The following is a 27,512-nucleotide window of genomic DNA, read 5'->3' on the forward strand; positions in this document are numbered from 1 at the left end:
CTTTGACAATACTTGAGTACTTACAACAGTGTATGTTAACATTGTGGCATTGCATCTTTGTCTCTGCTAAATTATCATGCAATATTTTAAATTTGCTCACTTTTAGAGACCAATTGATTAATCGAGCAGCCTAATCTAGAAACTGTTAAATCAGGTAAGTTGCTAATTTTTAATTTAGCATACTCACATATTCTTCCACCACTGGTCTTAAATGTGTTTTAATTTCATGTTCTTTTTTATGTTGACAAAACTATGTCGACTTAAGGACTTTTGGTGAATGCTTAATTTGACTGAACTCTGCAGTATCTCCTTTTACTCTTATCGACTGGCTCCTTTTTAAGTGTTAAGCCATTTTGTGACGTAACTTACATTTGTCTTGAGAAAAACGGCACTGTTTAACTGAGCTGTTTCGAATAATGTGTTTGTCTCGTTGCCTGATGATTGACGTGGTTAATTATTGATAATTAACGGGTAGCCTACAACTTAATTTTCAGCTGTCAGCTAGCATGATGAAAGGGACTCACCAGCTACTCCTTTACAAAAAATAAATAAACATTAATGTCACCTTTGACGTAATGTGTCCTTCTACAATGACGGATGTCTAACCTAAAACAAGTAATGAACCATATTCGTGTGTATTATCTCCGTCCACCGTTGTAGTAATTAGTTGGCTGCCTGCATCACTGTGCGGTGGTGACGTGTGGCGTCTGGAATGATGGTGCTGAAGCTGCAGCACCAGTTCAGCAGCCAATGATCACAAGAGAATCCGGGTCTACGGATCCTTCCACCCAGAGCAGGACGGTCCGACAATCGTGTTGAATTTTAACGAAGGGATTTAAACCCATCTTCTTTTTCTTCGGAAAGGGGAACGTAAGCTTCATAGGGACTTAAACGCGATCTGCAGTCTGGCAGGGAATTTGTGCAAAAAATCCTGAAAGTGTGAGTCCTGTAGAAATCGGTGTAGCTCCCCAGGTAAGGCAGATTTCGCTTCCTAACATGGCACGCCATCGATTGATTTGATTTGCTTTGAAAGCCTTACAAAACGCTGACCGTAATCTGATCTGTTTATTTAAAACGTTGGTTTCGTCTTTGTTGGAATTTTTGAATTTTAATATTGAGCACTGACATTTTGCTTTGTAGTCTATTTCAGTCCATTGTACCAAAGGCACATTTGATTCCTGGGTTCTGTACTCGTCGTGAATCTAGAGAGAGAAGCCTGTCTAGTTAGTTCATGTTGTACAGAGCAGACAGACTATTAAGGCCATGAAATGACAGTGGGCACTGAGGGCAGGGGCCATAGCCCTTATTAGTTGAATGCATATTCCTATCAATCTAACATTTGACTTTCCTCTTTTAGCTGTTCCATTTATTGAACTTAATGGCTCCAGACACTTGTTTGCATCGATGGGATTTACTTGCCTTTTGGACTTAAATCCTCGTGGGGAAAAAATAAGAGACTTATTTGGAATTTACAGAAACTAAAAGGGTGCTCTAACTCCCAACAAACGCCGGAAAACGAACCCCTTCATCCACTATCCCATCCCACTACGCAGGAAGAAGTGTTGCTTATGAGTGGGACACATACAGTACGTGCTGCTTTCTTCCAGCACCTTTAAATGGTGCTGTGAGTTTCTGGCGGGAGACAGTCTGATGCTGCGCAGCCAGGGCATGCTGAAAAACCGCTGCTGTGTCCTGCTCGGTGACCTGAGGGTGCTCCTTCTCGGGCCACCGGCACCGCCGACACCGCTGCCTCCGCTGAACCCCATGAGCGGCCAAACTACGGAAAGCCATGAGACAGGCGTGACTGTCCCCGACAACAACAACACGTTAACGCGGAGCCATCAGCACGCGGGGGACTGGACTGCCCCACCCCTGGCAGGAGCCACCGTGCTGCCCGGTGGAGAGCGACCGGTGGCGGGCTGGGTTGATGCTGCAGAGCTGTCGGCGGCCCTGCGCGGCTGCAGCAGCTCCTCTGATGACTGCTCAAAGGACAAACTGGAGGAGAGGTTTTCCCTCACCAGCTATACGGAAAGTGGCTTTAGGACGCCTGTGTGCAGGATCTGCTTTCAAGGACCAGAACATGTAAGTCAAAATGAAATGTGTCTCCTAAATAAGTCACTTTAATTAATTAATCTCCTAATATTGTCCTCATAAAATGAATGGCAAATTGACTCCCCCTATTTGCCCCCACAAAGAACACAATTAACTAAAGACCAGCTGAGGGTTTCACATTAGATCCAGTAATTACTCCTTCCTGATGGAGTGTGTGTTACATGCAGGCCTTCTGTTACATGAGAATTCAGTAGTTGTCGTTTTCCATTGAGATAATTCACTCTTAGTGTCTTCTCAAAGTAAGCTGGGGAGCTCTTTTAAGCAGGGTTCCTACTGCACCCTGCACTCACCTCTTTGTGTGGCTTGAAAAGACAGCTATGGCTAGCCGTGGGAGGGTAATGAAAGACTTTGTCCTGATGGTTGACAAGTGTGGAGGATACACAGTGATGCAGTAACAACTCATTATAGCCCAAGAGTCCGAATTCATCTTCGCAAAACCTTTGTAATTTCATTGACAAATATCTCACACCTCACTATATTGTATTGGAGGAAGGGAAGATATGAAAATTTTGAAGCAAGAGAACTGTACAATATACTGTATCTTTTTACTTAGCGGGTTTGTACTCATAGTTGCCTTTTGTTACCCAAGCAGCAGATTTATTGTATCATCTCATGGCAATTGCACTGTGTATGGCCTTTAATCTCTCTGTGCATCACCAACTATTTACTAAAACAGCTCTTTTGTGCATTATTCCAGTTCTGAGTGTATTGGAAGCCAAGGCCTCATTCTTGTTTTGTTTTTTGTTGTCTGTTTTTGTTTTTTTTAAGAAACTTTCAACAGATAGCACATTCTGCCTTAAAATTTGCAGTATGGCCTCCAATCCATATCATCAATGCTTTCTGGAGACATTGCAGCTAGTCAGTAGCACTTGATTTCTTGCCATCCCTTTTATTATGCAACTTTTCATCTATCACCAGCCTTCCTTTTCCTACCGTCTCTGCCGTTGGTTTGGATGAACTCCAGATATGGATCTGTTAAGGTGTACTGTAAATAGGTACAAGGAGACATGAGGCTCCATGTGAAAAGAGAAATGAGTGGACTGCCTGTGTGTCACTGCGACGCAGGCAGTGGGGACATTAGTTATCCTCTATTCTTTCTTAGCCTCCAGGATGTCACATAGACCAATGCATTCAGTATCTGATTTGACAGTCCACTTCCAAAACATTTCCATCCCCAAGGCTGAGATACTCAAGACAGAGTAAAGAAGGGAGCAAGAGATATAGCTTTACTCAAGTATCCCCCTAGAAAAGAGCCTTGAGAGTCTGACAAAGGAAACAATTTGAAAAATGACTAGTCTTATTTTATATGACACCGAACAATGTAATAAGTCTGTGCTATCGAATTCATGTCAGTGTTATTGGTGCCATTTTCTTTGAGGTGTCCTTAGTGATTTATAACGAAAGTCCTGCTGTTTTAAAGGATAGGTTCACATCTTTACAAATCAGTTTCAGTGTAAAGCGTAGCATGGCTGTAATGTACATTTAAAAGGTTGCTGGTGATTATAACCATTCTTCTTTTGGTTGGTTGCCATGAAGCAAGCCCTTTAGTGGATGTCTTTGAAAGTTACATTTTTCTTTTGTCTCTTTCTGATATGACAGTATCCCTTCTCTGCAACTCACCAAAGAATCAGTGTACATACAAACATAAACATTTTGATTTTATTATTCAAGAACTGGATTTTACACAGAAGATCCCTCTATACAAATAGAGAGGGATCTCTTCATGGCCAGTATGTGGAGGATCAGTGATCAGTAATGCTTTCATTTTATATATGAGTATAATAGTTATGTTTTTCTTTATTGAGACAGATTTGAAAAGAAATCTTACTTTTTAATACCCTTAAGCCAGTTTACTTCACAAGCTGTACAAGTTGAAATTAATTTATTGCAAGTTTTTTATATACAGCTAAATTGAGATATTAAGCCAAAGGTCACAGAGAAGCTTTACAGAGAACTTGCGTTATTCAAGCCTGAGCTTTCTGTGAAACCCTAACATCCCCCATTGAGCAACACTAAGTGATGGTGGAGAGAAAGAGTTGTGTACTATTACATAGAAGTGTACATCTGGGCTTATGCTTCTAATGTTCTGCCGTGACTTCAGTTGAGAATTTGGGAGTCCCTGCTGCTAAGAAGAATTGTGGCCTTTCCCTCCTAAATCATAACACAGATAATGCACTAGAATGTTTGTCTGTGTCATGATCAGAAGCCTTGAAGGGGTCAAGTTAGCATCATTCTTTTTATATGGCCCCACAGTGCTGAGTGCTATGGTTTCTGAATTCCATCATATGTTGATGGCTCCTCTGCCATTTGTTGGAATTGAGATATAAACAAGTTACATAACTATTGGATTTTTCGGGGGGGGCTTTGTTGAAGTCCATGGACGGTAGCATAAAACTTAAATTATAAACCCTCAATCTGCTTCTATTCAGTTACTTTATAAGGTCAATTAACTGTCACTGTAGGCCTAATGGTTTCTATATAATAAGCATAAGTGGAACATCCCCCAGCATGTTTTAGGAGTAGTCATTATAGGTAAATAAATGTGAAATTATATGACCCATTTCATTTTTCAATGAATGCTCTTCTTTTCCCTCTAACTTGTTTAGTTATAATGTATAGTTAAAATGCTTATATGAAGCTGTTATTTAGATGACTGCAGTTTCGAAGTTTCTTATTGGAATGCTTTTGGCCTGAATGTCATTGGTTATTGTAAATTGGTTTCATTCAGTTTCTGTGAGTGCTAGTTTATTATACCACATTTTCTCTTTGCCTAGAGATAATAGAGTTTACTTCTGTTAATTCCATACCCTTAATAAGCGTGAATAGCCATCTCTAATTTAGTTTAATGTGGTTTTTAGGATAACGCAATATAAAAATGGAGTAACACATCCAGGTCAGATTTTTATAACATTGTTGTAATGTGTTTATCAATGATCAATAACTGCTGTTTGATCAACAAAGACATTTAGTATCACTTTCTGCATGTGTGGGCTCTAATGCCACATTTGTTATCCGTCTCTCTTGCTCTCTCTCTCCAGCCTCAGTTGTACTGTAGTGATCTAGGTTTCAGTTCTTGGCTGGGATCAGCCCAGTCACAGTGAGTGGTCTCAGTCCCACTGGACCCGGTAGAAGTGTTCTGGTGCTTCTGCCAATACACTCCCACCCTGGCCATCTGTAGATGGGCCTTTTCTCTCCTCTGTCTCAATGCTTTTTCCCTCCCATCTCCTCGACCAGGGTGCTGCTCCGTCTGTCAGCGATGTCAGCACAATGATGGCATAGAGAATCATTTGAAAACTCGCTGCAATTTGCATATTTAAAAAAAAACATGCATCCATGCTATCTTCATGACAGACACAACAAATACTGAATAACTACATTAACAGTATTTTGAAATAAAATGCCTTAGCTTATAGAGGTGGAGAGCTTTTTTGCAGCAGAAAGGCTTTTTTTCACTTACTACAGGCTTTTTTTTTTTTTTCAGTCCTATGAAGATTAAAAACATTACAAGACACTTTAGGTTTTCTACTGCAGATCAGAAGCTGGAAATCTTTTATCTATATCTAGTATCAATAGACTAGTACTATATGGTAATGAGCCTAGGGCCCAGGGTGAAAGATTATAAATCCCTCATGTGGTAAAGTGGCTGAATACAGTTTAAGTATAATGGCACCACACTATAAAAACATATTTTTAAATGATAGCCATTCATTTAAGAGTTGCAGTAAAAATCTACTTCTCGTGCAGTTATCTAGCAGCTTTGAGGGAATTTGGTCTTTGACTAAAGCTTAAGTGACTAATCCTCCACTTTTCAGTAGTACAAGTAATCAAGCATGTTTTCTTTCGATCTGCATGTGCTTTCATTTCACAGCCAGTACAAGGAGCTGCAAAGAAATATAAACGTATGTGCAGTATATGCACATATTATCCCCACACATGATTGTTGTTGGGAGATAATTTTTCCTAATCACAAATCTTTGCTTACAGCAACCTGCTTTTAAACACCAGTCCAGTATTATACAGAACATTCAGCAATTTTCTTATTTTTTATTATGAAGCTTTTCATCAAATATTACTGAAAGTCTATCAGTAGGGGTCTTTATAATTTTTATGTCTTTACTGTATCACAGGACATCTTAAGTTGTGAGGTACAATCATGTTTCACCAGCTGCAGCACAGATTGTGAGGGAAAAGAAATATTAAAAATGCATGATACAATAATACATTGTACTATTACTGCATTGCTTTAAAATATTGCCTTTTTTTGCTTGTACCTGTTTGCTGACTGATTCTGTCTTTCCTGCAGGGGGAACTCTTGAGCCCATGTCGGTGCAGTGGGTCAGTACGCTGCACTCATCAGCCTTGCCTCATCAAATGGATCAGTGAGAGAGGGTCATGGGCCTGTGAGCTCTGCTATTACAAATATCAGGTTATTGCTGTTAGCACCAAGAATCCACTACAGGTGAGTTTAGGGCGTCATCAGCACTGTCAAAATGTAAAAAGCTGGATGAGAAGCCAAGATTTTACTGGTGTCTGTAAAAATATCCAAAAGTCAGAGATTATGACCAATATTATATCTTTAGTTTCATAAATATAATTATAAAAGGCCAGTTATGCCACATCACTGGGACAATAGGTGGTGTAAGGGAATACAGACACCTAGCCTCAGATAATATTGTTTGAATGTATTTATGTCAAAATTCAGATAAAATGAACAGAAGGAAACCACTTTCTTTCAGTCTTTACTGTGTGGTGACATGATAGGGTCATTTGTGGATATACATTTTTCTAATGCCTGGTTCTTCCAGGCATTGATGTATAAAAGAGAGTTGGCTTTGGTTTTTGGCTACATACTTACTGTAACTTTAGCAGAATTCAAAAGCGGTTAATGCTTTTGTTTTGTGGAATAGTTTTTTCTGACCATTAGCCTGTTTTAATTTAAAATTTGCTAAATAAGTGGTAATTAGTACCAATGTCTCTACTTGTATTGTGGGTCCTGTCTCAAAAGTGTGTCTTAAGTGTCTGTATCTCATTGCAGTGGCAGGCCATTTCTCTTACAGTGATAGAGAAAGTGCAGATAGCAGCAGCCATCTTAGGATCCCTGTTCCTGATGGCCAGTATATCCTGGCTTGTGTGGTCGTCTTTCAGCCCATCAGCACGCTGGCAGCGACAAGATCTGCTTTTCCAGATCTGCTATGGCATGTACGGCTTCATGGATGTCGTCTGCATTGGTGAGGTGCTAATTTAATGCTGGTTTATTTATTACATATTAGTAGTTTATTTAACAAGTACCTGAAGTTTGTGTAATCTAGAATCATTTTGAGGCTGGTCTGGTCATTCCATGTACATTATGCAGTTATCAGACAAAAGCATATTTTAATGTGATAGTTGTTTAGCAGAGTCAGTGAAAAGTTGAGGACAAGTGATTGTAAATGCAATAAGGAACTTACACTAGTAGCAATCTATACCAAACCTATACCCATGCCTAAACTGATGGCAAAGAGTGCTGGCCAATCAGAGACAGGTAAGATGTCCCTGTTGCAGTAGCAGTGTTAGAAACAATGTTAGAAAAGTTGCCAGTCGAAATGTAATCTCTGCTAAAACTGAATAAATGATGTGATGTTGGTTCTGGACAAGTTAAGGCCAGGGTCTGGACCCAGACCACGGTCTGCCTATTTGTGACCACTGATTTATACAAATCTTATATTTTTGTTCCTTATGTATATCACAGACTTGGTTGTTTGGCCAATTTCTATTAATACTTTTGTATTATTACAGTTATTGTGTTAAAGTTAATGAAACGCTCCAACAAAGCAATGATGAATGTTCAGTACTCCACATCTGAAGTGCTCTGCACTGCATACATTAAAATGCAGTTCACTCTATAATAAAAGCTGCAGTGTCAAATTCTGCTAAACTTTTGATCAGCGTGCAGTAAAATAACACAAGGGAAAGGGTGCATTCAAGCATTTTAACCAGCTTCCGAGTTTGTTGTGGGTGTCCAAATTGAAATTTGAAGCATTCGCAGCCTGATGTCCTCTTCTAAAGCCTGAGGGCCCTTGTGCTGTGGATGACTGTGTGATGGCATCTCACATTAAGAAAACTCTAACTGCCTCTGCAGCAGACAGCAGGATAAGAGGAAGAGGAGATTGATTGTCTCCGGTTTGGTGGCGAGGAATGACTGTGGAGTCATTAACTCTGCACTTCACAGAGATTAACTTGTCACCTGGCAGACTGTAAAGAGCACAGGCCTGACTTTCTCTTATCCACAAAGTTGGGGGTGGGGTGGGGGGAACAGAGCTTAGAGACGACACACAATTTTATTAGTAAACTCTGTATAAACAGAAGAGGTTATGAATTATTAATGTTTGTAATTGCCAGACTATTATCACTATAGTTGTTGCGATATGTAATATTTACACAATGTCTTATATAAGACGAAAACATTATACTATAAATGCAATAATATACCTCATTAACTATAATCTGTTAGCTCTATAAGACCAAGTCACAGGTGCATCTCATAGAGTGTTGAAAGATATGTCAGTAAACACTTAAAATACCTCATGTCTTTACAGCTACATTATGTTTTGTTATAAAACATATTAAACATTTAAATCATAGTATGATACAGACTATACACACCAAATTTCCCTCTACATTAATTTTGTATAAAACAAATCAAGCTCCAAGCATCTTAGTTCAATGAACAGAAATCTGTAACAAATTTTAAAGCGTGATAAGACATTATTTAACAACCCCGGAAATTTATGCAGGGAAGATATTGATAACCTGAATCAAAAAAAGGGTTGGTATTTCTTTGTCACGAGGTGGACCAAGTCTACAATTTTTCTAAAAAAAATAAAGATCCTATCTCAGGGTTATGGCGCAGTATTTTAAAGATGACTTGTTTTGTTCTTCTACTCCCACAGCTAATACTTTCTGCAGGCTGTAACAAAGTTAATCTGCCACTGCAGAGATATATATCACTTTGCGCTGTCATTAAGACTGCTGTTAGAAAGTGACATTGTTTTATTAATGTTCTGATTTTCACAGCACTAATTGTCCACGAGGGACCTTCTGTGTTTCGTATCTTCCACCGCTGGCAGGCTGTGAACCAGCAGTGGAAGGTCCTTAACTACGATAAGTCTATGGACTGTGAAGACCTGAAGAACAATGCTATGGATAGGACTGTATCTCAGACCAATCAGGGATATCAGACTGGGATAGGAGTATCCGCCTCCACCTCCTCATTAATGGTGGTAGCCTCCACAGCCGCAGGCTCCACTTCTACAACCGTTGTGACAGCTGCAGGAGGACCGGAAACACATACAGACCCAAACAGTGGCAGCACAGTGCCAGACCAACACTGTCCCTACAACATCCTCCATCTCCTCAGCCACCTGAGGCAACCGGAGCCCCGTAACCAACCCAGCAATAGCACACGAGAGCTGGTCATGAGAGTCACTACAGTTTGAGAAGTCCAGTTGAGGCCTTATCTCACACAGAGGTGAACAATTTATGAACCAGTTGAAAAAAGCATCTGATCTTAACTGCACTGGATTAATACAATGTCCTTGTTTGTTTCAAAATACATCTCTGATGTCCTTACACGGATTGAATAAAAGTCAAAGTTGTTTCATTTGCAGAAACGGTTGTAAAATAGTTATTTTAAGTGTTATTCCAATAACCCCAGTATGGATGTTCATACTGGGAACATTCATCTTTGAACACAGAACCACTGTGGTGAAAAGAATATAAGCTCAAGGATCAATTTACTAATGTTTAAAGGGATTTCTCTAGTGTAGTCTAGTGAAGACAAATATGACACTTTCACATTTAGTTATTTGGCAGAAAATTTTATCTAAAGGGACTTAACATTTATAAAAATATTTAAAGCAAAGTGCAACAAGAGAAAATTATATGTTTCTAAGTTTATTTTGAATATTGAGAGTCTGAACTGGCAGGATTGGTTGTATTGGTTTATTCTACTAAGACAGAACAACTGAGCTGATTTTCTTGGGATCATTTGCTGTGTAGCGTAGGGACCAGGAGCCGCTGCTCCTCAGTGGAGCACAATGGGCAAGATAGATTGTAGACCTCAATGAGGGTGATCAGGAAGGAAGGTGTTGGAAGATCTTGTAGGAACTGGAAACAGTGGCATTCAGTAATCTCATGCATCTAACGTGTAGTAAACCAGCCTCTTGTAAATCTTATTTTAGTTTGATGCACTGATTTTAAAGAGAGGGTCATTTTCTATGATAAGAATTTTTTATTGCAGCAATTTCTTTTCAGGCATCATTTTGTGACTTTGTTGGTTGTACAAGAAGTTTTAAGTAATTATGAAATTGCATTTGCTCTTTGTGGAGCACTTTTTCTCCAAACAAGCCCTCCTACAGTATTTCTACCAATGCATTTGAACAACTAAGAAAAAATAATATTAAGAACAGTCATGAAGCCAGTTTGGTTAATTGCTTCTACCCATATTTCCATGCATGAAAACACATCTCTGCTCCAGAGGACTGGGATGCCAATTGCAGTCCATTAGACACATAGTCATGCTCACATTTGGCTCGCAAAGCCAGTGATTTCCCAATCTCCTGGCTCTCAGCTTCAGACACGCGCTTTGATACTTCTGTGTGGTTGTTGTTTCATGTCCATGAAAAATTAGTTTTATCCCAGGGAACAGCACATCACTAAAGCATGTTGTGGAGCAATGAAGGGTGGAGATGGAGGGGAGTATGTTGTTACCATTCCTTTTTGTTTTTCTTTTTTTTTTTTTACATAATTTCAACTGACACTGTGATACTGTGCAGGGGAGACACTGCACTATTGTACCGTTTCTCATTTGGATGCAATCTCCTAAAAGCATTCTGATGCTAATATTATCCATTATGAGCAAAAAGCCAAAGTAGATCATAGTGTGAAAGTAATTTTAGGAACTCTGCCTCAGATGCCTTTGAGCCTTTTCCAACATACTTCACATTAAAACACATCATTATCTTAAAAATTTGAAGCTAGAGCATAATGTCATGTTTTTTTTTGTTTTGTTTTTTCATTCTGTAGGTTTTTGCAGTGCAGCAATACCAAATTGTGACCTTGTCTTATTAACATGTCACAAAAATTTCATTGCTGGATTGCAAAGTATTCCACTATTTAGCTGCCAAAAAGCACAATGTGGAGCATTACCTTCCGTCTCTTTGCTTTTAGTATTCTTTATAATTCATCTCCACTTTACCTGCTGGATGTGCTATTTTGCAACCCTGCTATTCATAGTCACAATCAAATGTCAGAAGTACAGTATCTGCTGAGAATCAGGGAGCACCGTGATTTTTCTGCTGAATTATTTAAGCCATGAAGTGCTGATATCAATGGATGGGAGCTGCTGTATTGAGCCACCTTGCAAAGACCAGGGAGGTTGCAGAAAGTTCACCATGAATCCGTTTACTTCAGTTCTCTTCACACCTTCACACCTTGTCGTATTGACTTCACAGTCACACACATCTACTGTAGCTTTGACAAAACTCAACAAGAAAAACAACAAGCAGATTCCGAGGAATTTATTACCTGGATGTCTTCTTTCAGGATTATCCCAGCAGTTATAAATATTTAATTGCTCTCTTTTGCCCATGTTGAGCTCATATGTTTTTGTGCTTAGGAAACATACTACACATTACAACAGCAGTTTAGATTAATTCATGCCTTTGAATTTATTTCATTTTAAAGCATTATACCCACCTCTACCTCTGTGTGTTTTGCTTTAATTACTAATTTTTTTAAAGTTCAGTCACTTGCTCAACTCAGTGCTAAGTTTTCATAGCATATAATTACATTTTTAGCCTAATATGATTTTAAAATTGAAACCAAAGCAGAACTGTGATTTTGGAATCAAACACACACGAGACCCATCAATCACATGTTCAACCGATTTTAACATTCAGCTTAATCAAATAATTAAGGCACTTTGCAAGGCATGAATGTGTTAAATCCGTAGGATCCTGTGAGTACAGAAGGTTTGTTGGTCCTCTGGTTGGTGTACAGTGTAATAACAGTTGTACACACTGCTTTCATCTGCAGAATATTGACCCAAAAAGGATTTCTGCAGACTATATAGAACACTGAACCTTTGAAACTGAGCAAATTGCATATAGCTAATGTGCTATTCAAGCAGGTCATCTTAAGTCTGAATCACACGGCCAGAAAGTAACGCACAATCGCTCCCCGCAACTTCTGCTACCTCTGAAAATGAAAAGGAGCATTTTGAAGAGCTGAGCTTTTTTGTTGAAGCGAGATGAAATGATGGATATAATAGAGAAGCTAGAAGCACCGAGGGTCAGTGACAATGCTGGGAGAAATTACAGAAGAGGCAGCCAGAACACTTTTAGTCAGATTCTTCTTTGTTGATGAAGACACATCTGTCCTATTTTTTGCCTACATATTCCTGTTCAGGGCCAGTGGCTGCTGAAACGTGAGGCTGAGGTACAATCAACGCAGACAAACAGACATTTGGATAATTTAGAGGTTCCAGTTTTATATATACTGTATATTTGGACTGCAAGAGGACACCTACATACACAGGAAATCTAGAACTGAATTCTTGCTGTGAGATGACAGGACTAACCCCGGAGCCACAACCATGGGACACTGTACAAAAACCCCAGATCATTACAATATCTGCAACCAGACATTATGTTTAAGTAGACATTTACACTAACGCAACAACCTCAGATAATAAAAGACATCGTGTACAGCACCTGCCAAAAGTGATTACCACTTGTAGAAATGATTGACATGTTTTTGTAGCTTGTGTTCTCCCCCTGGAGGCTCATTCATGTACTCCTCAGGACTTTCTGAGCAGTGTCTATGCTGAGTATTAGAACTTTAATGTAGTGTTTACACTAAAATTTGGCATAAATTGACACAAGACCAGCGATTTAGAAGTCGGAAGCTCTCTGTATGCACTTGTATACAGATGCTTTCATAATAACTTGCATTTACAATACAAATTGGTGTGAAGTCTTTCTCGGGGGTATTTTAACAATACACATGGGAGCTGCAAAGATGAAAACTATCATTAATGATCGGAGAGATGATGGCTCTGAATAATTCAGATGACTGTCAACTATGATGAATATAGATTACCAAGTTGAGGAGTGACTTGGAACATTGCATGTGCACTTTTAAGTTTAATTTACACCATAGGTACTTGTGCTTTTCTTGAGCATTTCTACAAAACAACTTTATACATCATACAATATTACATATTGTTTTATTACTTTACACATACAATTATTTGAGCACGAGATGTGATTTTAGGATTTATACCAGGTTCAAGAGTTCTCCTGGCTGGACATTCCCCCTTATCAGTACATTTTTATGAGCACAAACTAAAACTCACTTCCCGTAAACTTTATTTCCCCAACACTGATATTTTCAATTGCATCAAAGCTCTCCACTGCCAAGAATGTTGACTTCCATGTTAAATTTTTATTGAAATAATAAACTAAGAATTATAGCGTAAACTCCCACCAGTTGCTAAAACACTACAAAAATGACCCCCACCCCAACAAACACCTGAGGACAGGACTTTAGTGTCCTCAGTTGTATTTCAGCCTTTCTTTGTAGATTCTGTTATTTTACAATGAAAATAAGTCAAGAAATGTTTCGTTACAGACTAATAATCCGAAGGGGAATCAGACAGCATGGGCATTTTTCTCACTAAGATTCTTCAGTACATTTTGTTCCATGATTTCTAACTGAAGATATTATAGTGTGTGAAGAATTTCAAAATTCTTTGGAGCCATCTGGTGGTTTTTAGTGATCAAATAATAAAGTCATAGACTTATTCCCCTATTATTTCCTGTTGGTTGTCTTGTGTGCATCATGTGGGCAGGAACTTGGTATTTGTTCCTGCCCACAAGATGCACAGCTTAATTAGCCTACCTGTAAATGTTTCTCTAGATGTTGCAGACATTAAAAGAATGTTTCCCAGGGGAATGAGCAGGCAGCCTGCCTCTGCCTCTCTCCTAATCGCTCACCTACTCACTCAGCATCTCTTCAGGAAAGCACCTCCAACCTTCATACACACACAAACTTGGGCTGCTCTATAAAAAGCCGCAATTCACTGTGAGCAGGTCACTGACAGAATCATTGCATTTCTCTAATTGAGCCCCTGATGAGGGATTTCATGAGCACGCAGGCTTTGAACTTCAATAAATAGACAGCCATGTGTACACTAATGCTTTCCTGCATAATAGTCACACTGTCAGACTACTGTGTGTGTGTGTGTGTGTGTGTGTGTGTGTGTGTGTGTGTGTGTGTGTGTGTGTGTGTGTGACCTAATTAAGACACATCTCAAACTAGGACACATGCCTCATAATGTCCAGTCTCCAGTCCCCCCTTGTTGAACATGCTCATTGTTTTTTTTTTCAGCTTGTTTTGACTGGGAGCAGATTCAAACAACAGAGTTATTCAATATTCCAAATTGGTTTAATTGTTTTTAGCTTTAAAAAAGGCTGTTCTTTATATTTGTCCTGTTTGTTTCTGTTTATTCCTTTGGGTTGTATTTGACAGTGTAGGTTTTACCCATAACTTGAGGACAAGGTAGGCATTACCCAAAAAAAAAAAAGATCTAGATGAACAAATGGTTTATGTGAGGATCAGCTCTTCTCAACATGCCCTTGATGCCCGATCTGCAGCTTCCTCACTCCTGATTGCTGCTGTGTATCTGAATCTGTACTTGCTCTGCTCTTACATACTGAAGTTAAATGAAGCATAAAGTTTCAGTCATCAGGGCCATTGAGTGACTTTGGCACAGCTACTGCAAAGAGGACACGTCTCTGTTCTTGATTCATTAAAAAGTGAATAAAATCATAAAAGCATAAAAAGACTGGCAGGTCATCTATAATAATCTGTCTACATAGTTTGAAAGGAAGCGTCCTTCAACAGACAATGAAAACTTAATTTTGTGTCTTACAGCAGTAAAAACAGCTCAATCTGCAACTTATAGTGTCACTAAATACAGTGTCTCACAACCAGACGGTCTAAAAGGTCTCTAATTTAACTACTTTGACAGTTGTCTGCAGCCTTTCTGTGTGAAGTTTGCATTTTTCTTCTGTGCTTGCTTGGGTTTCCTTCAGTTTGTTTGGTTTCGTCCCACAGTCCAAAGACATGCATCTTAGGTTTATTGGCGATTCTAAATTATCTGTAGGTGTGAATGTCAGTGTGAATGGTTGTCTGCATGTCTCCCTGTCTTGGCCCTGAGATAGACTGGAGACCTGTCCAGGCTGGACCCCACCTCTGGCCTAGTGACAGCTGTTATACACATGCGATTAAAACCTGAAAAGGATAATGATAAGTGAGGCGAAAGACAACCCTTTTAAGAGTTTTCACATGGTTCCACTGATTCTCAGCAGGCTAACAAAGAATGAAGACAAATACCACAAATGAGTTTGTGGTTTTGCTTATAAATAAATTAAACCTCATGCATATAAATTGCCCTTTAAACCTATTTGGCAGCATATTAATATGACAATTTAATATTTTAAAAGTAAGTTTTTTATCTGCCCTTATATTTTGTACTGTTATGGTAATTTATGACAATGCTTCATAATTTCGAAGTGCATCGCATTTTGTAAAAAAAAAAAAAACCTTGTAAATGTAAAGTTGCACATCATTTTAATTAGCCCCTTAGCTAATCGATCCACCGACTAATGGCTTTGTGAACTGTACATCTTGGGTAGCTGCGGTGGTTGAATTCCAGCCTGACATCTCTCATGGTGTATAGTCTGAAAACATAAACAGACTGTGGATGTGCGCGGCGCTCTCCATGTAAGGAGGTGGTGATGGCTGACCTGTGTTCAGTCACATTAATTCTGTCAAACCAGGCAGATAAATGGCTGATTGCAGGAGGTTAGATTCATTCCCACCCAACGTCTTTGGAGAGTGTCCCTTTTTATTCCAGCTGCTGATTCAAACACTAGAAAAATTAAAGAATCTGCATGTGCGCGTATGTGGGTGGATGCGTACGTGCGCGCGCTTGTGCATCAAATGAGTATAAAACGGGCGGCCCCTCACTTAGGACTTGACCCCGACTGAGTCCGCGGATATGGGACCTTTCCGCTTGAGATGATTATCTGTCGTTTACAGTCTTTGGAGATTGCACGAATTTCCTGATAAACTCAAGTCGCAGCTTGGATTTTACATTCTCACACACTGTTGCCGCGGTGAGTTCACTGGATTTTATTTTTATAAGAGTTTAGTGTAGTATAGTGTGGTTTAGTCATGATGTCTTTGTGTTTTTAAAAGAATCAAATACTGTAGGTGAAATTATCCAGAGCGTCTGGTGGGTCTAATGGTAATTAAACTACATGTAAACATCCTGCTTTCAAAGGCACATCGGCAAAATGTAGCTACATAGAAGCACATTTAATGTTAAAAGCATAACATTTTCTAGAAGATGGTTTGGTTTTCTATATAAAACTGTAAAGTAACTTTAGACAATAAATTTAATAGTGTAAAAAAGTGCCACATTGCCATCTCAAAGGAGATATTCAGATCTTTGAGGCCTAAAAGTTACTGTGCATTCCACCACATTACAACTCTTCCTGGATTTGTTTCCCCGTACTCAAATATTTGTCCATCTGTTGTTGTCTTTATGTTTGGAGAAATTGAAACCGATTGGAAACTCCTGCTGTGGGTTGAGGTTTTTCACTAAGCCAACAGTTTAAACTGTGTTTCATTTCATCTTGTTTGTTAATGTTTGGTTAAATTAATATTTTGCTTTCATTGGATATTTTTTCTCACCTTTGTCTTATAAGATGAACTGTGCTCGAATCTTATTTCCTGACACAGAATTTCAACCAGCCCTCCGTATATTTGGTGCTGATGGCATGAAATAGTCTGTAGATTTTAACTTCACTAAACAGGTGGGAAGCAACAAACAACATTTCCATTCCAGCTACAATTTAAATATTGTCCTCCTCGTCTACAGGGTCTGGTTGTTCACTGACATTGTTTAAAATAGTGATAAACATTTCTCTATGAAGACGTCTTCTGTGAAGACTCACTGTTTGACAGCCATTTCCTGCATTTAAAGGACGATTTAGAGTTTTAAGTCTTCAAGGAATGGAATTTTGTTTGTTTTATTGCTATTTTTATCTTTTTGTTTGTTGTAGCGGGCTGCTGTGAAAAAGTAATTTCTTGCAAAGGATCAATATTATTCTATTCTATATTCATCCCTCTGTCGTCTTACAGGTTTTAGGGAAAATGGGAATGATTTCAGGGTTCATCTTTGTGTGCTTGCTCCAAGCTGCAATTCCTCAGGATCTGCATTTTAGTGGACCCAGGCCGATACCTGGGCGAGGTGACAGTGCACCTCCTTTCCTACCTGGGCCCACACCAAGACCTGAAGGTTGTGAGAGTGAGTTACATTAATACATTTCCAGCTTAGTAAAATATCAGCTAAACGTTAAACATTATTTTTGGATTCGCCTCAATCAAAGCTCCAAACTCACCCATTTTCTTAAATATAACCACAAATTCCATACTAAAAAGACTTAAAAGTCCAATGTTCATAATATTATTTCAATAAAGGTTCAGAGGCTCTGGAAACAAAATGTACTTACGTATCAAAATATAAGTATAGAATAGTTTCATCCAAGAGCAGCTTCATACATATTTGACATGGGAAACACCTGGTCAAGGTGGAGCTTGTTTTTATTGCTTTTTACATGCTTTTAGTATATTTATATATAAGAACATATTATAGTATATAAACTCTAAAGTTTTACCTCTTCTACTGATATATATGGTAGCATATCTAGATCATTATAAATAAATCATCAACACAGTGTTTGTTTTATTCAACCATCAGTCCAAACATGAAAAATTGCAGTATTAAGCTGCAGTTAATGTCTAGACTACTCAACCAACATTAAATAAATAATCTGTAGTTATTATAGTCTAATAGTTGTAGTCAAACAAAAACTGCAATATTGAAATGTGAAATGTACAGTACAGGAGTAAATGTTCCTAGTTACATTACATCTGTGCATGTAGGGATAACATGGGGCTTGTGTGAAAGTATTTACTGAGTCGCTCTTCTCTCCTGCAGTCGGGATAGTCGACTGTCCCATCAAGCTATTTTTCACCATCGACACCTCGGAGACCATCGCCTTACAGGAGTCTCCGCCTGGCATCCTGGTGGAAAACGTGAAAGAGTTCACCAAGATCTTTGTCCAGAGGCTTGCCGACGAGGAGTACCGGGGTCAGATCCAGATTGGCTGGTCCATAGGAGGCCTGCACTTCTCCCAGACGCAGGAGGTCTTCAGCCAGTTCACGACCAAGGAGAACTTCATCAGGAACCTCGGTGGAATCCGCTACCTAGGCAAAGGGACCTACATCGACTGCGCCCTCAAAAACATGACCCACCAACTCACCCACTACTTCTCAGGGATAAACGCTGTCCTCTTCTCTGTGGTCATCACTGACGGGCATGTGACAGGAAATCCATGTGGGGGGATCAAGGTGATGGCAGAGAAGGCTCGGGAGAAGGGGATCCATATTTTCTCAGTGGCGGCATCCAGATCTGTTGATGAATTAGGAATGAGAGAGATAGCCAACTCTCCCACTGAGCTGTACCGCAATGACTACATAGCCGTGGATATTGTTGACGGGCGCCCAAAAATAAAGACTGAATCCATTGATCGGATCATAAAAGTCATGGTGATCTGAATTATTTTTCTTTTCTTCACCTAATTTCTTATATTTTAAATTCAGAATGAATTGATCACTATTTTCATCTACATTGTATTTTCTTTTACAGAAATATCAGGCCTATTTAAAGGTATGTGAGAGTATGTGCTAAGATTAGTCTAATAAAAAGGGGGATGGATACATTTGTGCATTTAGGATGCTCCAGATCACTCTCGTTTCCTGCTTTAATGTTTTACAACATTAAATTTGTCTTGCTTTCTTCACTGATCTTATAGTGTTATGGTGCACATAAATGCTTTGAGAGTCCTGGGGCCCCTGGACAAAAAGGGCTTCAAGGTCCAAAAGTGAGTACTGAAATGCTAAATGTGTTTATGCAGTAAATGATGTAATGTATAGATAGTCCAGCTAGTAGCAAAGATTGTGGCATTAAAATTTAAATATTTGTACAATATTATAGGGTACAAAAGGAGACAGAGGTCTTCCTGGAACAAAAGGTGAAAAGGGTAAACAGGTAGGTTGGAATTGTGTCTAGAGACACAATCATTATTACACCAAAACTTATACTTACAAATAAATAAAAATTAATGATAAGCACAACTTATATTTCAGGGGGATCCTGGCATTGAAGGTCCAATCGGAACACCTGGTTCAAAGGTTTGCTCAAGCTGACTGACAAATTCATACCGAGCTATGTAAATTATCATTGTTTTAGCTCATTAACTCATCTTTCTGTGTTCTGATGTAGGGAGAAGCTGGTCTGAAAGGTGACAAGGTGAAAAATAACATTTCTCACTGTCTGCTCATTTGTTGTGGTGAATGAAAAGCCATGTAGTTCATGGGTCCGTTTTATCTTGACAGGGTGAAATCGGATCAACTGGAGCAAAGGTTAATAATGTTTTGAATGCTGCTTGCATAAATTTATGTCCTACAACATCCGAACAGTCGGTGGTTGCTAATTTGTGTGTTTACTGATGTCCAAAAACAGGGTGTGGCAGGAGCACTTGGCAGGAATGGAACTGATGGACAAAAGGTGAGTGCTCATTAAAAACGCACACAGTGCAGCGTATACTGTACTGACTGTGATTTTTTCAGTATCCTGATACAACGTGTTTTCTTCTGGGAAATCTTTAGGGTAAAATTGGTCGAATTGGACCCGTTGGTTGCAAAGGTGAAGCAGGAGGCACAGTAAGTCTACGAGTTATTCAGAATGACTTCATTACTGTGTATTTAATAAATAACATAATGCATGTGCATTGACTGGTTACAGTCCTGATTCGTTTAATTTTTATCTCTCAAAGGGAGCAGCTGGTTACCCTGGAGAAGTTGGTGACCCCGGGCCACCAGGTGACAAAGGAACAAAGGCCAGTATTAATTTAAAACTACAATATTTAAATTAAACGTTAAATGTCCAAACAACAGTTAGAAAAGGCGAACTGTAAAAGGAAAATGTAAGTGCTCTTGTTTTAACATACAAAATCATGACGCTTTAAAAACACTAATCACCCATTTCTAATGCAGTGTGGCCAGTTGTTAGAACAGCTGTCAGGACAGCTGAGCAAAGTGGTATGCCAAGAAAACTGTTTATCTGAGGACAAACTTAAGTCACCAAAGACATGGTGTAATGTGTTACAGCAGAAAAACAGCCGCACTTCATCAGTTTTCAACTTGCTATGGCTTTAGTTAAGGATGTAAATGGACATTAATGCTTTAAAACTCTTACTTCCTTATATTAAAATATTCCTGCAATATGTGCTTCTAGCTCAAGAACTCCTCCAGATGACATCACCCAAAGGAGTTTTCCCATCATTAGGAGTTCAGATGATGTCAGCTGGAGGAGACCTGCAAAAGCAGGTTGACCATGATTACAAACACCATAGTGTGAGCAACAAGACAAGTCAGAACTGAAGATTCTTCCAAGTGATCTCATCTGGACGCATTTTTTAGCTAGATGTAGAGAGATATTTTAATGTAGGAAAGTCAGAGCAGAAGTTTAATGGCGTCCATTTACGTGTACTACTCACACTAGACCCAAAAGCCACCAATTCAATATCAGTGAAGGGAAGTTAATTAGTAGAATAACAGCTCTTAATTCTTCATAATTAAAAATGTTAACTGTAGTTCCTAATACAGCATCTATGTCAACAGAAAATAATATTGGCAGGGCCAATTTATTATGCAGTGTTGATTGGTGATAAATCTATTTCTTGACATGAAGAGAAAAAGCCAGAGGAATGTAAACAACTTGGCAGTCCTGTCTGATTGTAAGGCTAAATCAAACAAATGATCCTTGGGTGGGAACAGTGCATCACTGATGCAGTTGGCCTTCCAGCCAGACTGATCAGCAGAAGCATGCTTTCCTGAAGGGTTTAATTAACCAAACACAATATGTCTGTAGGATCTGACAACCAGGGCTCATTCTGAGAGCAATCTACTCTGCCAGTGCTATTTTATATTCAACTTAAAAAAGAAAAAAGTAAAAAAGATTCAGCCTTTATTTTCAGGCAACAACCCTCCTTATTTATTTATTATTTCAATTGCTATTGAATTTTATTTGGTTTGAACTGTGTGGAAAAGATTCTCTGACCATTTACTCACGTCCTTGTCAACCTCTCTGGAGTTCTTTTCTCAGAAAGTCCCACATTTCTGACCCGGACTTATAACTGAGAGGCTTTTCTCACTCAGCTATCAGCAGTTAAAAGATGAATGATGTGACATGACTGTGGCCGGAGAAGCTCAGGCTGAAAAACACAGCTCAGAGGAGGTTTCAGCTAAGTCTAAAATTTTCAAGCTGATTGTGACAAGTTGTCCTAGATGTTTCAAAATAGCCGCTGCACAGAGGATAAATCATGAATTTGTTTTTTTATGGGCTAAGTTATTAGCCCACACCCACATGTGAATTAAAACGTGGATGATTGCCTTCAAAGAATGATACAATATTTCCATGACTCGTGTTGGCTTTTAAGTTTATTTTCAGTCTCCCCTACAGTTTCTAAAGAGATTCTTTAGAAGAAATCTTACTGAATTTGCTCTTGTTGCTGTTGCCACCATCAGGTTTTTGAGCGTCAATGGTCAGATTTCCCGGACTAAAAAGTTTTCTCTTTATCCTTTGGTGCTGTAGACCTTCAGATGTGTTAAATAGGCATTAGTTGATGTCCATATCAATTTGTTTGTTGCTTAGGGTGACCCTGGTTCATCTGGGAATCAAGGCCCACCTGGTCCTCAGGGTGAACCAGGACCAAAGGTAATGTTCAAACTGAATCACAACACAAAACATGTGAAAATAAAGATTTTTTTCATTTATAGCAGAATCACTGACCTGGATCTCTGTTGTTCAGGGTGAAGACGGATATCCCGGAAATCCAGGGCCACCAGGGGAAAAGGGAATTTTGGTACAAAATAAAATTTCTATTTAATTTCCTTATAATTACTTCTGTTACAATGTAAATTGTTGCAAAGTTTACTGAAATAAAACTTTAACTCTCACAGGGGCTTAAAGGTTTGCCTGGACCAAAAGGCGAACAGGTATTTTACACATTTTTATTCAATGTATCTAATGATCATTTTAGGAATTTACCATGGTTTTGCAATAAATTATGTTTAAATAAATGTTATCAGGGAAGGAGAGGAGACCCTGGAACAAAGGGAGCACTAGGCCCCGATGGGATCAAAGGAGAGAAGGTAAGTTCAGTGTTTAGAGAAAGCTAGAACATATACTTTAATTGATGTTATGTGCGATGTAAATCATACAGAACCACAGAATTTAGACCTCAATATGACTCTGCTCACTGTAGTGTCTTTAAAAAATGTGGAGGAGAACATGAGGGAAAGAAAGCTGCCGCTGGTGACCTGAAAGCCAAAACACAACCTACTTTCAAACTCTGACAAATTGCAATGGACTGCATTGACCTTATAAAACAGAAAGATGAGTCCAACAAGTTTCCCAGCTCCCACCTGTTTTTTATACTTCTAGAGAAGGATCATACATATACACTTCATTGCCCGATATAATTGGATTTTCTAGCCTGATTCTCGGTAAAGTTTGTCATGTAATTTACTGAAATGAAGAATTAGAATTGTCTCTACGTTACTTGTGTGTTTTTTAATGTGTACTGTATATACTATATATGATTAATTATACATCAATAATGATGTGGTTCAAATTCTGACTCATTCATTTATTTGCAAGGGCGAACGAGGTCTACAGGGAAGCCGAGGTCAGCCTGGAGAAGGTGGAATCAATGGTGCAAAGGTGAGAGGATCACGCTGTGGGTGGATTTTTGCAGAGGGATGTTTCAGCAGCATCCTAAGAGCTCAGCACGACTTCCCTAAACTTTCGTTACAGAAGCCACTTTTCCGGGGAAATTGTTCTGTAAAACTTGTCCAGTACTATGTTTTGCCAATTTCACATCGGGATAAGTGATTCTATGTGAGCTGGATGGAAGGTGATTTCCAGTAATGTTTTCTTTGTTCACCTCTTTCCTCCAGGGAGACCAAGGACTACCAGGTCCAAGGGGTCAGCCAGGAGAACCAGGGGGACCTGGAGGAAACGTATGTTGTTTGTAACATCGTAGTCAGCAAGAGCAGTTGCTAATTGTTAGAATTTATGGTTTGAGTGGATTCTAAAAAAATGACAAAATTTGATATCGTTTTCTGTGGCTGCAGGGCACCAGAGGAATTCCTGGAGATCCTGGGCCAAGGGGAGACACTGGAACCCGTGGGTTAAAGGTGACAAAAAGTTATATTTTGTTTCTGCAAAGGGATGGTTCTATGTTTAACACTGCAACATATGACCATCATTATGTTTTTATTTGAAAGGGAGACAGAGGAAGAGCAGGATTCAGCTATCCTGGACCAAGAGGACCCACAGTAAGGTTTTCACTAAACCTTGTAAAGATTGTGCATGATTTAAAAGTCTTTATGTCTAAAGTTATTCTGCTCCAGGGGGACAGAGGAGTTCCAGGCAGGAGAGGACCTAGGGGGGGCAGAGGAGACTGTGGTGCCAAAGGAGATCCTGGAAACAAAGGACAACCAGGAGAGCGTGTAAGAATCATCAAGCACCTGAATGTGTACATGAAGGGACATGTACTTAGCAAGACCAGGACAAATATTAATGTAGCTCTGGCACAACTGGGACTACCTCTGGAGATGCAAACCTTAAAATGTGTGTAGTATAGACCACTCATCCTCAGAATTATTCAATAGGAGATTCACTACTATTTTTTTTAAATCATAGATCAACTTCTACACAGTTAAGGAAGATTAAAATTTAATTAAAACTTCTGTAACCCCACAAAATGATTAGAGGCAAAGCAATTTGCTATGCAGAGCAATAAATGAAAGCTTCTCCTGAAAGCTCAACAGCATTGCGTCTTTCCAAAAACATAATGTCTCTGGATAATGTGCAGACCAATTGTTTGGACCCCTTTATCCACAGAAAGTAGTTCCAAATTAAAAGTAAGAGGGACATTGATTTGGGAAAGTGTTCCAGTTCAGATTTTAGGTGATTTGTTTATTGGTTTTACCCAATTGTCATATTTTGATTTAGGCAAAAATATTGCAATTCGATAGAGCTTTGCCAGTTAAGTTAAGTTGAAACTATGAGAAAGGTGATAATTCTTCTATGTTGTGTTTTTATTGAGCTCATATTACTTGGAGAGTGGAGGGTGGCCAAAACGTGAGAACCACCTCCTAATATATTAAACCCCACCATCCGTCACCAAGTCATCTGACACCAGCTGGTCTAGTGCGGGGGTCAGTGGCTCAATTGGTAGAGTGGACACCCCACTCTTCCTGACCACATGCTAAAATATCCCTGGGCAAGACACTGAACCCCCAACAGCCCATCTCCATCCCCAGCTGTGCAGTGCCAGTCTCAAAACTAGTAGAAACTGGGGAGGGTTGCGGCAGAAAGGGCATCTGGACCCTGAACTTACAGGATGAGCAGAAAGGATAAGAGAAATTCAAAATCTAACCTCTCAACATACAGACCTTTGGCACTATTTTAAGATGTTTAGAATCATTCATAAAGCATTGGGAGGATCAGTTTGGATATAATGTTTTATGAGACTAACAAAATTACCATGGTTTGAAGACTTATAGAGATTATGTAACATTTGTGTGGATTAACATGGCAAAAATCGGTCACAGCACAATTTTCAAAGAAATGCATACTTATGCACAAATATTAGTCACTTCCTGTGGATAAAATCCTTTTCTTTTTTAGGGGGAACCAGGCGGAGCAGGTAAGCTGGGACAAAGGGGACCTCAAGGAGAACCTGGAACTGATGTAAGTAACAGCAAAACCACTCACATAATGACTTGTCCATGCATGCAAATTTGAGATCCAATAGATCTTCTCTCTGTCTCTCTCTTTGTGTGTAGGGAGGCCCGGGGCCAGTGGGTGATCCTGGACTCACTGTGAGTAAACGTGACACTTTTCCTTTCATATTCATGCTGGTATTGCTTCTAATCTGCATACCTGTTGCTGCAGGACTGTGATGTCATGACTTATATCAGGGAGACGTGTGGTTGTTGTGGTAAGAAAATACCATAACTGTCCTACAGACTTGCAGTATTGCGTGCTCACTTAAAACAGTATGTGCAATGAGTGAAATGTTTGCTTTACTCTCAGGTCGTTTCAACATGGTGATTCTGTTATCTTTTTTCGCAGACTGTGAGAAGCGCTGTGGAGCTCTGGACATTGTATTTGTAATTGACAGCTCAGAGAGTGTTGGGCTGACAAACTTTACCCTAGAAAAGAACTTTGTTATCAACACCATCAACAGGCTGGGATCTATGGCCAGCGACCCTGCATCTCCAACTGGTACCGTTTGCCAAAAACACCAGAAAACCCTGTATATGCTTTTGCAGACAGTTTTAAGTGACGACTAGTTGAGGCTGTCATTAAATATTAGACTTTTCCAGTGAAAAGCCTAAAAAATCTCCACTCATCACTCCCCACTGAATGTACAGACTGAGCCAAAAGTCTCTGAGAAGACCCCCATGGCCCTTTACATTATAACTAACAGTGCAGTAATTATAAAGAACTCAGTGGTGAATATTTGTGGGCTACCAACTGTTACCAGTTAATATTCAAACTTCATAGTTTGAATATATTTCATGAATTAACTAATTTGAAGATGTTTATGTGTCTGATTTGTTCTAGGTACAAGAGTTGGAGTTGTTCAGTTCAGTCACAATGGGACCTTTGAGGCAATCCGTCTTGATGACCCCAACATAAACTCCATGTCTGCTTTTAAAACGGCAGTAAAGAGTTTGCAGTGGATTGCTGGGGGCACCTTCACGCCATCAGCTCTCAAATTTGCCCACGATACTCTTATTAGGAACAGCAAGAGAACCCAAGCTAAAGTATCTGTGGTGGTCATCACAGATGGACGTTTTGACCCCCGCGACGATGAGGATCTACTGAACTCCCTTTGTAATGCCAATGTGGTAGTGAATGCCATAGGGGTTGGTGACATGTTTAAAAAAGAACAGGATAATGAGATCTTGGGGTCAATAGCATGTGGCAAGAAGGAGCGCGTCACTGAGATGAGGCGTTACACTGACTTAGTGGCCGAGGACTTTATAGCAACAATGGAGAATGTGCTCTGTCCAGGTAAACTTGTACCCGTATACCGGATACAATGACAATACTGGTCCTTCTGACCATTTGTCTTACCTATGTGTCCATGTAATTTCCCTTCCAGAACCAGTGATTGTGTGCCCTGATCTCCCTTGCAAAAGCGGTAGGTGTTACTTATAAAAAACAACTAGTTGAATGCTTTAGAGAAGTTTAGTTCAGTTCAGATTTTTCTTTTCTTACAGAGCCTGATGTCGCTCCATGTGTCGATCGGCCAGTGGATTTGGTATTTCTTCTAGATGGCTCAGAGCGCCTTGGAGTGGACAACTTCCAGCACTTCCGTCGGTTTGTGCAGAGGGTGGCAGACAGAATGGGACTGGCTCACAGCAAGACAGACCCTATGCGAGCCCGTTTGGCACTACTAGAGTTCGGCAAGGATAACGAGAACCACGTGGCCTTCTCTCTGACACACAACCCTGCTGTGATTGATGATGGCTTAGCACGCTTGCCGTATCTGGAGTCTTCCTCAAGCTTGGGTCCTGCCATCTTCCAAGCCATAGAAAAAATCCTGAGTAAAGGAAATGTACGCCAAACAAGGCGTCACGCAGAGATTTCATTTGTTTTCATCACAGACGGCATCACGGACACCAACAACCTGGAGGAGGCAGTTGATGCCATGCGTAGGGCACAGGTGGTCTCTACAGTGATCACCACAGGAACTGACGTTGATCTAGAAGTGCTATTAAAGCTGGCCATGGGAAACGAGGATGCCATCTTTAAAGGAAAAGACATCTTTGATGTGTCCCGGTCCCCATTATTCAGCCAGTTCATCCACTGGGTATGTTAGAGACACCGGGCACTTGATGTGAACATCAATTGTGGTGCTACTGCTGTTAATCTGAGATTTTAATACTGGTTTACTATGATTCTACTAAGCACTGTAAAATTGGCTAATGTGCTCACTGCAACTGTATTCATTCCCAATATTTTTTTAATAGAAAAGCGATACCGGCCGAGCATTCTTCAACCATTAAGCTTTACTGAGTTAAGATAATAAACTTGAAGTTTTTTGGACATTTGAGTGCTGTATTCTGTAAGATCCCAA

The 27,512-nt window shown here is 39.5% G+C and overlaps 1 protein-coding gene across 6 annotated transcripts; it reads left to right on the forward strand.

Moving 5' to 3' along the window:
* Positions 1 to 27,481, forward strand: LOC137133432 (collagen alpha-2(VI) chain-like). 6 transcript variants are annotated; one of them, XM_067517078.1, is made up of 30 exons: positions 1 to 154; positions 1,358 to 2,082; positions 6,416 to 6,571; positions 7,118 to 7,340; positions 18,224 to 18,834; positions 18,935 to 18,955; positions 19,101 to 19,169; positions 19,283 to 19,336; positions 19,435 to 19,479; positions 19,571 to 19,597; positions 19,684 to 19,710; positions 19,811 to 19,855; positions 19,957 to 20,010; positions 20,124 to 20,186; positions 22,004 to 22,066; positions 22,161 to 22,214; positions 22,312 to 22,347; positions 22,441 to 22,503; positions 23,012 to 23,074; positions 23,311 to 23,373; positions 23,488 to 23,550; positions 23,641 to 23,691; positions 23,767 to 23,865; positions 25,049 to 25,111; positions 25,207 to 25,242; positions 25,316 to 25,361; positions 25,496 to 25,648; positions 25,991 to 26,443; positions 26,535 to 26,573; positions 26,653 to 27,481. In XM_067517078.1, the coding sequence occupies exons 2-30, from the start codon at positions 1,651 to 1,653 to the stop codon at positions 27,252 to 27,254; spliced, it is 3,774 nt and encodes a 1,257-aa protein (XP_067373179.1). In that variant the 5' UTR covers positions 1 to 154; positions 1,358 to 1,650; the 3' UTR covers positions 27,255 to 27,481. The 6 variants fall into 6 exon arrangements, with proteins under 6 accessions (XP_067373179.1, XP_067373178.1, XP_067373180.1 ...); XM_067517077.1 differs by lacking the exon at positions 1 to 154 and adding an exon at positions 721 to 972; XM_067517079.1 differs by lacking the exon at positions 1 to 154 and adding an exon at positions 722 to 972 and having other exon boundaries at positions 7,148 to 7,340.
* The last annotated feature ends 31 nt before the right edge of the window (positions 27,482 to 27,512 follow it).

The sequence above is a fragment of the Channa argus genome, chromosome 9 (genome assembly GCF_033026475.1).
Source record: "Channa argus isolate prfri chromosome 9, Channa argus male v1.0, whole genome shotgun sequence".
NCBI lineage: Eukaryota > Metazoa > Chordata > Actinopteri > Anabantiformes > Channidae > Channa > Channa argus.